At 44.5% G+C, this 12,184-nt stretch overlaps 1 protein-coding gene across 1 annotated transcript in view; it reads left to right on the top strand.

The window, feature by feature from the left end:
- Positions 1 to 8,909, top strand: part of stau2 (staufen double-stranded RNA binding protein 2) — a 79,378-nt gene extending 70,469 nt beyond the window's left edge. The window contains exons 14-15 of the mRNA XM_062379635.1: positions 5,677 to 5,742; positions 7,244 to 8,909. Of these exons, the coding sequence (XP_062235619.1) occupies positions 5,677 to 5,742; positions 7,244 to 7,279 (102 nt within the window). The 3' untranslated portion in view covers positions 7,280 to 8,909. The remainder of the gene's footprint in view (positions 1 to 5,676; positions 5,743 to 7,243) is intronic.
- The last annotated feature ends 3,275 nt before the right edge of the window (positions 8,910 to 12,184 follow it).

Below are 12,184 nucleotides of genomic sequence, written 5' to 3' on the forward strand. Positions count from 1 at the left end.
AGATCATCCTCATGACTAGCCGTCCGCCTATCCCCTTCATGTTCCGATTTCCCCCGCGCCCCGCCCCACAGCGGCTCAGTACTAGCCACCCATCATTAATCGGACTCGTTCTGGTGTTGTTAAGACCTGACATCGAGCATGTTGTGGCAGAATAAGAGGATGAATGTCCACTGTACAGTTGAGCAAACAAAAGCAAGCGGTGTGGTTTACGATCCACCCACCCGAGCGTCATCTCGAGTTCTAAGAAGAAACTGGACATGGTTGTAAAATGATTCAGTAGTTTGTGTAAATCAGTAGTGGAGTGGTGCTTGTTGGAAGTGCGGAGTTGTGTCCGGCCAAATATTGTTTCTGTAAATGATGCAATGCTCTAGTCTTTAGCCATAACAAAGACTCTTTCTCTATAAAAACTGTTAAATGTCTTCAGCCTGTATTAATAAACATATTTAGTGTGTTTGTTCGCTTGCAAAGACAGAGTAGTAACACCGATTTGAGACTGAAGATAGAACTCAGGAGAGGACAGACAAAGAGGAGGGGAGATTCTAAAGAGAGACAGATGAGAGAAATAATTGTGGATGGGACCCAGATTAGCCTTTTCATATTTCATATACAAACTTGTATGATGTGTGAAATGCCCCCACTGCAAACTTCTGGAAAGCCCCATGCGAAACACTGACCTGTGCTGTTGAAAAGTATTTTTATTTTACCTGCCTTTGGCGGAACAGACCTAAATGTTACTTTGGGACCCTCGCTGCAGCAGCTCCTGCTTCCTGTTCCGTTGGATAATTTAGATAATGACGCAGGATCAAAGCAAAGATGGGAGGCTGCCGCTGATGCCCTTGGCCTGTACTTAAGATAAGAGAAGGGTTTGATTAGTCCAGCTGGACCGTACAGAGCTACAGAAAGCCCTGGGAATCTGTATCTGTTCGCTAAAGAGGTAAATATAACGCCGTACTCTTGAGAATGGGTCACTGGGTTAAACCTTACGCTGGTGTCTCTGCTTTCATCTGGCCTCCAGCAGAGCAGAGGCAGGATCTGATCAGATAATGTCAAGAGATAAAGCAAACTAGGGTAACATTCCCCTTTCTTCTGCTACTAGGAAGATTCAGAGTAGGAGGAGAGAAAGAGATCCGAGTATGCAAGATTGAATGATGTGCTGGTGTTCCTCAGCTCATTTGGACCTCCCTGATGTCTTTGATGGCTGCTGAGGGCCAGAGGGTGAAGTGATGGAGATCGAAGGATTGTCCCCTGTGATCTCTGGTTCCTTTTCCCACCAAACATTTCCTTTCCTTCCGCCCTTACGCTCTCATATCCCTTTTCTTCTCTCTTTTTTACTCTCCTCGGCCTCTCATTCCCCAAAATGTCTTAATTTCTTCCCAAGAACCAATAGTCCAGTAGCGAGAGCTGACACAAGGGTCTGATTTGTCAGGGTCAGTGTGATCCAACGATCCATCAGATCCATCAGGCCGATGTTATGGACTCCTGTGGGACTAGGCCTTTGTTTTGCTAAGCCGCTGATGGAGGCAAACCCTCTGTTGGGGAAGCCATTAAGGGCGCAGCGGGCCCAGAAAAATGAGCTGCCCTTGTCACTCCACATCAGGAGCTCGGCCACGGTCGCGGATCTTCCTCAGACGCCGTCACATTTGACCACTGTTTGTCCAAGCCTTTGAACTAGGGACAACTAGATAGATGGATGAATGAGTCCATGTGTGAAGAGGCCATGGGGGCGCTACACTTTTGGATTGGTGGTGAGTGCTGGATTGTTATCTAAAGTTGGGGTGAGGAAGGATGATAAGTGAAGAGGAGGTGATGAAGGTGACTTGTCCCATAGCGAAGTGAAAGAGCTGCTGGTGTGGGCACGTTGCCAGTGCGAGAGAAGTATTGAAGTGTCATTGTCTTTAATTATTTCACATTTCACAGTGCTGTTTTAGTTACAAGGTATTTACCTAGAATTTGTGCTTGTAGATGTTAACATTGTCAAAACAAAGCATTGAACGTTCTCCCGGAACAATCCTGTGTTTTGGTGTTGGAGCAGCATCATTGGGCCAATGGAGTTTACAGATGTGAATGAGGCTTTGGTTCTATTCTCTCACTTTTCTTGTGTATAAATGCAATATTGTCAATGCTTTTCAGGAATAACTGTTAAAATATGAGCTGTTATTCCCACGTTTAAATTGAAGCCCTGTCCCTCCTGGATTGGATTGGCTGTCAGAATAGCTATAAACACTTTGGTGCAGAAGTGGTTGGACATTGAGAAAGGAAAATGCATGTTCCTTTCTAGCTTTCAGATCTTGGGGAGATTTTTCGTGGCCAACAAACCATTTTTCTCTGTTTATAAACTTGTATTTCCTAATCCCCTGGCCGTCTGTCCCTCTCCCATTTCTTAATGACTCAGTTCAGAGCTTTCTCTTTGCACTTTGTCTCTAAACGCGCTTCATACTCTCTCTTTGTGCCGTGACAGCGATGGACCACCTCCACCTTGCATGTCATGGCCTCAGACTAAACATACTCCTCTGGTGTTGATGCATCAGTGAAGCGGATGCCTCTAACGTTGCCAACTTATCTCATTAGAAAAATAATGATTTCACTGCCTGCCATTCCCACAGATAGGCCCACTATTTGTCTTAGGCTGCGCGTCCTTCGCTGAGCTGCCGAGCTTCAGGGATTGGCTGCCTCGGCCTTTATACCTGCCTGTCGTATATCAGCAGAACTGCCGCCGTCAAGCCCCTGATTTATGGCTGTTTATCTCCAGTCACCCCCACCACCCCCCACCCTCCAACAGATGGGCTCAATCTATTTACTTAGGGAGAAAAAAAAAGGTCCCAAACCGATTGAATAAATACAACAAACAAGAAGTAATCATGGGGAAGTTGGTTGGGATTGCAATTTATTGGTCACCGGAGGCAACGGGAGTTTGATGTGTCCCTGTTGTTTATCGGGTGTGACACTGATCATGTGTCTGAGATGAACCCGGCTGCGTTAAGTTTCCCTCTTATCTTAATTACTTTTTCTGCTTCGGTGTGTGTGGATAGCCCTGGTCAGTGTTGGGTGTCGTGATGGTCCCGAACATGGATTTACAAAAAAAAATGTTTTATCAAGAGTCCCCTTCGCATGATTTATGTTTATTAACAGTACAATTGTGAAAACATTCCTTCAGCTGTCATGTTCTACTGGGCTGTCACCTTAAATCACCGCAAGTATAAGCCCTAAATCTCGGAGGCTGTCAGATCTTCGCAGAGAAAAAAACACATTGCGCCATAAATTGTCTGTTACAGACTTAGAGGGGCTTTACTTGATTTCTGAGTCTCTTGAGAAAAGCCCTGTGCAATAACCCAACAGTATCAATTTTTCAAACCACTATTGTTGTTACAGACTTTTTTCTACCTGTAAGTATCAGGGAGCTTTTTTTTCCCTCGATGTGATGGATATAAACCAGAGTTTGACCCTTGCACCTGTGAGTCATGAATTACGCTTCCTGTCTTATGTTTCTCATAATCTGAAGTTAAACGCTTTGAAAATGATTTTGGGAGAAAGCGCACAGATAATAGTCCGTAACATCCTCCGCTGTACGTTCGCATTCCTCAGAGACACGTTGATACGCCGTGCAGTGGGATTTATATATAGTCAGGATTAAAGTGTGATGAATGTTTCTTCTCAGTGCTTACGAGCTGAGAGCAGCAGACCATCATTCACACAGAGACGCTTCTCGTCTTTGTGTCTGAGAGCGTCAGAAGAACGTGAGCCAGTCAGATATTCTCACGAGGAGACCGGTCGAAGTGTCAGTGCCACACAGTTGATATCTGTAATAAGATGAATGCACACAGAGCGGTAGGTGGGCTTCATGATGAGGTGCAGCTAGCAGTCGTCACATCTCACTCATCTACTGAGCAGAGTCAATTACGCCTTATCTCGGCTCTGATTAACCAGTGATAGCACATAATGGATCCAGGCTCGTTTTAACCACTATAGATCCAGATGTCTAGTATTATAAAGTGGAGTTGTTGGCAATCTTTTTTTCAGCTTTTCTTATAGTCATGTGTGTATTTATGAAGTTAATTCTGATTGTTTGTACTAGAAATGCTGTTGTCGGATAATAACAGTAATGTTTTAATTTAGGTCTCAGTTTATAAGAATGGAAAACCAAATAATTATAATAATAATAAGCTTTCTTTGTGTAGAACTTCTTATAATGAAATATTGTTTCATAAGAGGATAGACCACATTAAAATTATATAATATTTACAAATGCATGTTACAGGTAATTTAAACTACAACTAAATCTAACGATGATTAATTGCATTTTTAAATTCATTACAATCATGACAAATGAACATGTTTTGAAACGTGTGAACAAGTTAATTGAATGGCAGAACATTATCGTTGCTAACAAACCAATTACAGGAATCTTTAATTTGCTGTGTTAGGATTTAATTTATGCTCAGATCCTAAATGAGAAATGTTAGGTTATGTAATAACCTAACATTCCCCCTTCATGATCAGGTCCCCCTTAATGATCAGCATGATGTGTCGAGGTCTGCACAGACCCACTGGTGTAAGCTCCTCCGGGACATAAAGTGTATTCCCCAGCTCCCCACTCTGCTCATAGTCAGCCCACACTGAGAGACAGAGACGCATCTGGAACCAATCGGTGCGATAGAGGAAGTGTCCTTGTCAGGATCAGACCTACAACCTGGTTAATATGCGACTGAGCAGCTCGGCTTGCCTCACTTAAGCTAGAAGTGGTTCACAAGTGGTGTCTGGTTGTGACATTAATTGTGTGGATCGGCGCTCTCTGATTGGCAGCAAATAGGTGTCAAATGAAAGTTTTTCTAACAAACCCCTTTCCATTAATTAGACTTTATATTGACTTTAGCACACATAGCTTTTGGCCCCGTCCAGGCTACACCTCCTGACTCCCACACATGTTGCATTTATTATGATAGTAGACCGGACCCCCCCACATCCAGCAGCCCCTGTAGCTGGCACAGACAGACGGCCGATGAGCAGGAAGGAAATGACCTCATGTTTGGTCCGAGCTTGGCAAAACAAGCCACGGACATTTTTTTAAGTTGCACAGAGTAAATTGATAGAACTATAGGAAGATAAAGGTATTTTTTAAGACGTGGATTTACATTGCTACAGATGAATGGATATGAGGTAGATCTGGTGTAGAACATGTGCCTGAGTCGTCTCATTTTGCTCTGAAAGCTCAGGAGTTTAATTTCAGTATTCACAGTAACGAATTTACATGCTCACAGCTTTATTTTCACTTACTGCTAGTTGGTGTGGGTTTGGGGCAGCACAGATCAAATCATAACGTGTGTGGTGTGTCAAAACCTCGAGGACTTCTAGGTTTCAGACCTGCTGCTGTTAGTTTAGCTGTGGTCACAGGGAATACAGATGTCACTCACATTGACTTAGGAAAATGCAGAGCAGCCAAAACATAAAGTGGAAATGTTAACCCAATAACACAAGATAAACAGTGAGGGGAGAGGAGCCAAAGACAACAGAGAGCGAAGGGAAAGTGTCCTGCTGGCATCAGGTTTCCCAGAGTAAGTGTTATTTGAAAAGCAGCTGAAGGGTGACACTCACTCTCCTCCCTCCTCCCACCTCCGTCCTCCGTCTCTCCCTTCCTCCCCTCTCTCTCACTCGACCATCTGTTGTTCTCTCTCTTCTCAGGCTGCTCTAAGTGCCTTGAAACAGCTGTCCGAGCAGGGACTGGACCCGGTGGACGGCCCCATCAAGGTACGGCAGAACACTGATCTAACGCCGCGCTCGTGCAATGTTTTACCAACCGGCCAATCAGGGTGAATCTGAGGATCTAAATGTGTGTGTGTGTGTGTGTGTCTGTGTGTGCACCAATCTGTCCCATTAAAAATTATCAGTGGCCCATCCTCTGCCCCCGACCCACACACCGTCCCAACATTTCCGCTCGACATTTCTATTCCAATGGAGAGCAGCGGTAGGGCTCTATATATTTACATGTGCCGCGCTCCCACCATTGCTCAGGTCTTTGCATGATGGCTATCAACCAGTGCAGCTCAGCTCTGACACAGAACAGGGGTTTTCTCCAACCTAGCCCCCTCCCTCCCTGTCCTCTCATCCCCGTTCTCATCCAAGAGAAGCAAAGAGAGGAAAAGGAAGGAAGGACGGATGACACTGGAGAGTGAAGTAGGAAAGTAAGGAACCCCGTGTGAGAAAATCACTGTCCAGCACTCACTGGGTATTTTCATAGTAGGTGTGCCCTGGGAAGCGTTCGGGCTCGGCTGTTCTCTCGCAGCCCGGCGCCTCGTTTAGAGCGAAAGAGCAAACGAGACAAAGAGAGGAAAGAGCAGTTTAACAACTTAATTTGCGTCAGAGGAGAGCGGCAAATATCACAGTGATTACGCTTTCACCTGAGCAGTGAATCACTTATTGACATTAGTCTTTACTCTCTTGGGGCGACGTCCATAAAGCCACGTTCTCATTTGAATAACGCATCAGCCCTGCTAAGGAGATGGCTGGTGTCCACTCTGCTCTAGAGTTACTAAAAGTTTAGAAACAATTCTATCCCCGTTTTTACTTTGAAAACTCACAAATGATTGCTGATTTGGTCCTTTCGGTCATGACATAGCCTTCGCTGATTGGTCAGGCTCCTGTCACATGACCTCCTTCTGGAAGAAAGCAGCCAGTGTAGAAAGCAACACAGATGATCACAAGTCTTACTGACCCTGTAGTCTGTGTTTGTTGTCAGTCGTGTTAGTATAGATGGAGATTTAAACTAATACAGAGTCAAAAAAATTGGACAAAAAAATAGTTTTAGCTTAAATGCCTTTTTCAAATAAAAACTTAGTTGTATAGAGGTAGCCTGAAAGATGGTAATTCACCTTAGATTAACTTCAGATTATCACAGTTATCAGACTGGAAATTAGCTTTTTCAGTCTTCCACTTCAGCTGCTTTTCTTGTGACTGCTCCCCCCCACACACACACACACATACTATCACTCCGTTTTGATAAGAGCATTCACAGCTGATCCGGTAGTGTGAAAAAGAGTGAGGTCAAGGGCTTGTTAAGTGTCTGGAGTCACGGCTGCCGCGCTTTCCTTTTTTTTTTCTCTCCTCTAACTTTAGTTTTTTTACGAGAATCAGCGACTTGTTTGGAAAGAACTGTAACTAATTACCCGCAGCGGGACTGATTACTCACAACATTTCTCCTACGTACAGGCCTTCATTTGTCATTTGTCTTTTGTTCATTTGTCTTTTTCAGACCAGTGAACCATGTGGGAGGGAGGACGGACATTAAACAGACTAACTCAGGCACCACCACTCAGGTCTGCAAGGATTCAAAGGCTGTCGTCTAGGAGCTGACCCTCCCCCCCCTTCCTTCTCCTCCTTTTCGGCATCCACAAACCTTACCATCCCACCCCTACCTCCCCACCCTTCTCCCTGATCTCCCGTAACCTGCAGCAACAACCTACACTCCACTACTCCCCGCTACCCCCCCTCCCTCCCCTACCCCCCCCCACCACCCTTACCTCTCCACGTCTCCCCCTTCCCCCCCACGATCGCCACTGTATCCTGCAAAACCTGTCGCCATGCAATAGGGTGGATGTGCACCGAGAAATGACCGACTAAAACACCATTACCTGAGTCTATGTGAAGACAACGCTATCCTAACACGTTTATCGATGATTTCAGTCCAAATTTAGAGACGAAAAAAAAAGGTGAAGAACTAAATACAATGAAATACAAACTAATGAGATAAATGCATGGTACTGTATGAAAATCCTGGGAAATCCAAAGTGATAGACACATTTCCCTTTGGTTAAATGTCTGTTGCTATGGTTAAACAAATATGTACATCATGCCATTGAAATACAACCGAAACATTTTAGGGGAGAAACCAACTTGCGTACAGTAGCTTATTTTTTGGGGGGTATTATGTTTCGTTTCCTTTTTTTTTTCAGTTTTTTTTTGGTTTTGTTATTTTATTAATCTAACAATGCTTGAGTACTGTATTTAAAATTAACCAATGCCAGTGCTGTGAAAGTTGTAGTTGTTGTCTTCATATATAGTCACCCAGCTTACCTTGTATGCTGACATAAAAAAAAGAGTTCATCTATCTATATGGATGTGTATGACTTGCAAGAGTATCATATTCCGGAAAATAACCAAGAAAACGTTTTTTTCATGTGGACAAAACGGACAAAACTGGTGTTAGCAGTAATCAGTAGACGCGCTGACCGGCCCAGGAGTCAAGGTTGGACCGACGTTTAGTTCCTAAAGGGTCCGCCTGTCCTTTTTTAACATGCCCCCCCCACCCCTCCCCCTCCACGCACACACTGGCATAGCATCACTGGAGCATCACCTGATCCAACGGCGGAGAGCGAGGGGACACCACAGTTGTGCTTTTTAATGAGATAGAAGAAGAAAAAGAAGAGGCCAGCGGCACCGACAGTGGCTCGTCTTTCGCGCACAATCTCTCGACGCCAGTAAACTTTTAACGTAGAGTCCGAACTCCGGAGAGTTTGGTACGGCCTGCATGTCCTCCAGTGAACGGAAAAAAAGAAAAGAAAAATAAGTCCTCTCTATTCCAGTGATTTTGTGTCAGCTGATCCCCCCCCCTCTCCCTCCCTCTCCCCGTCCCACAGTTTTGTCGATCACATCTACACCCATTGTGTGTGTTGTATTGACCCACTGAGGCATCAACTGGGTGCTTTTAACGCCTGCATTCTGGAGTGCGCCTCTGCAGCGGGGAGAGGGAGCCTGCGTCCGAGCCGCAGACTCCCCTCCTCTTGAAGAAGGCCACTGTATGAATCACCTTGTTCACTGACATTGAGGATGTGTCTTCTTCTTCGCTGTGAGTGCAATGTGTATTAAGGATGTTTCTGTTATTGAAATGCAGTAAAAACACCTCAGTTCATGTGGAAAAACCTGTTTCACGCCTCTTTCTTCTCCAAGCAAGTGTCAAAGCAAACATCGCTGTAAATAATTAACACCGTTTCATCTCATCATAATCATTCCTACTTACTTTGCACCTATTCTAAAGACATAAGCTGAATTAAATTTTGTGGCACAGTGTTGGATATTAAGCACTGACAGGGTGTTAACCCCACCATCTGTAAAACATGAATTAATCCTCAAAGGTCCACTTACATGCTTTTTCCAGTATTTACAAACACATCAGACGTCTGCAGACCCAATTATAAATCTCAAATAATTCAAAATTACATTCACCTCAATACAGAAGTCATACCTTTATGTTTTTGTGTTTGCCTTGTGTTTGCATATCTGGCTGCATTCAGTCAAAATAATAATACTATAAAAAGGATGAATGTTTGTGCATTCAACAGAACAACAGTCTCAAAATCTTGTCACAACAAATGGTCATCCACTGCTCTATCTAGATCTGCAGCAAATTTTTTATTTTTTTTATCTGAGGACCTCTGATGATCCGAACACATCTGCCATTTCAGCTCAGGAATATGTCACACTTCTTACGTCACAAATCTGTGGATGTTCTTTTTTTTTATTGCTGCAGCAAATCGTGTGAAAGAACCAATAACGCGTCTCACAATGCTTTTATCACTCTCCCACCGTGTGTGTGTGGCCCACAGCTCCAGAGCCATTGATTCCTACAGCAAACACAGCACATACAGTGATTTCATTTTCAAAATGGCTCAGGGATTTTTGGCAGCGCCACTTCACAGAAGTGGAGGAGGAAGTGCAGGGGACTATTGGACCACCCTCAGGTGACTTTACAAGACTCATACATTTTCATCCCCTTTATATGTCAAATTTTTCATTAAGATCTGTGAGTTAGTCTCTGAGAAATCAGTGAAAAAGTCAAAAATGATCCATCTAGCAAAGTTAAAGAAGGTGGGAAAACAATTCCTGAAACTGCATCTGTGTCCAGATCCGTGCCAACATTTAATGGGTTCTCTCTCGGCCAACGTCCTAAGAAAATCGATTTAGTAGCTTCTGTGTAATCCTGCTGACGTTCAAAGAGCAATGAAAACAAAACCTCTGTGACGAGTTGATAAATGGCACCACCAAGGTTTATTGTAATTGTCAACTGGTACAATGGTGCGGCTCATTGATTTGTGTTTTTGACAACATAGACGGTCTGTGGCTTGAGACCCTGGCTCCACTACATTATAGTAGATATTATATAAAATAGGGGGATTTAAAATGCACGTTCATCAACATTTTCATTGCTAAATGGCACAAAGTAACAGATCGCTGTCTGAGGACCAAGTCGCTTTTTCATCTTGTCCTTCGCTGTTTGATGAATGAATAGCTACATTATTTCTAATGGCATGTCCTTCTGTTAATTTATACTGGAGACAAACCTCATGCTGTAATGATTGTCGTCACCTAGGGAAAGAAAAGCTCTCTCTATTTTCCAGGCAGAGAAACTTAATCTTTAACTTACAGCTGGTCTGATAGCTCAAGGGAGTGTGTGTGTGACATTCTTCTGTTGCATCACTCCATCACCTTTACTCTCTTCCTTCCTCCACTACCTGTGCCGTGCTCCCTCTCCAATTAGCGAGATGAATGAGCGAGCGGGTGCTCTAACACGGCTCCACTGACTAATGGACTCAGCTGGCAGCTACATCTGCTCGGCCCGCCTGGGAGGAGGAGCGACAAGGCCGCTCACACGCATTAGCGGGAGATCTCTATTCCAGAAGCCTGTTCAGGTAGCGTGAGGACCAGCTTGAGGCCACGTCACGCCCAAGATGAATCGCCCTCGCTCTGACCAGCCAATATGGGAATTGAACCTTAACGGCCCAAAATAGAACAAAAATCAATGGGGCTGTGCTCGTCGGTGCAAAGCAAAAGCAAATGCTGGAGTCATCGATTTTTCCAGCTGAATTATGTCCCATCAACCCCTTGAACCCTTGGAGTCCTCTAAATTAGCGCTGTGCTAACAGGAGGAGAAAGGAGTGAGAGGAATCCGATAGATACTGATCAATGTCTGAGCATCGACGTGAGCCAAAAACACTAATCGTTCTTTTTCTCTGATGAGTGGACAGGATGTGTTTGGTGTTCTTTAGCAGAGCCACACCAAGGCCTGTTGAGCAGCAGTGTTTTTCCAGCTCTGTGGAGTTCTAACAGTAGCTGGAAGAGGCAGCCGTCGGTGCTGATTGCTTCTGTACACACAGGGATCCAGACTGTCAGTACAGCTCTTCCTCATATTAGAACTAATCTCCCACTGAGCAACTTTATCCAGCCCTGATTAGTCATGGCAGAGGAACTCTGCGTACCGAGGGGCTGGAGCTCTGACGTCTCCGAGGAGCTGATCGTCTGGAGGATGGGTGGATTCACCGCCGCTGTAATGGCTTTGTTCTGTGGAGAGATGAGTGTCTGCTGTCCCCCTGATGCGCGTGTGGAGGATCCCTTGAACTCCCTGTTCCGTGGTTCTCTGTGTTACATCCAGCAGCTTGAGCATTTTTTTAACAGATACAAAATTAGATCAGTGAAGTTCAGTTCCAGCATTCAACTGATAAGAAATCTGTTTCGTTATGAATAATTTCCCAATTCTGTTAACTAATGGACATGTTAACTGTCGGATGAGTGTATTTCCTGTGGTCAGAGCTTCACCAGCTCCTGACAGCCTCTAATCTGTTTATGCTCTTATATAAATCTCAGTTTTTCAGTATTAAAGGGAAATAATCTCCTGACATTCTCTGGAGGGGCTGTGTGTGAGAGTCAAACGTCCAAGTGACAGGCTCTGGACTTTCTCCTGCCAGCCCCCCTTCAAAAACTCCAAACAGAGTCTCAGTGAGTCCGTGTGAGATGCACCAGGATTCACAGCAAGAGTGTTAAGGACATTTTTAACTTTTCAAAACTGAAAAACAAGCAGGAGGCAAGTACCTCAGGATGAAAAAGGGGTGCCAACACGAGAAGATGCCAACGTAAAGAGTCGTGATCACCTCAGTGGAAATAATACGTTACCTCCTGCCTCTGTCTGCTGAGCCACCTTTCGTCTGAGTTTGGTGTAATATAATCTCATGGGGCAACTTGGACAGTCCCCGAAATGTCCATTTAAAGTTGTTTTCCCCCACCAATAATTGTTGCGTCTCTCTCTCTCTCCCTCTTTCTCCTTGTTAGTGCTGTAGGAACTCCTCATCCATGTCAAACAAGTTGAGATGCCCGTCACAATCTAAAGCTGTCGCAGTTGCCCCATTCGATTACATTGTAGCCA

Source organism: Platichthys flesus, chromosome 21 (assembly GCF_949316205.1).
Source record: "Platichthys flesus chromosome 21, fPlaFle2.1, whole genome shotgun sequence".
In the NCBI taxonomy this organism is placed as follows: Eukaryota; Metazoa; Chordata; class Actinopteri; order Pleuronectiformes; family Pleuronectidae; genus Platichthys; species Platichthys flesus.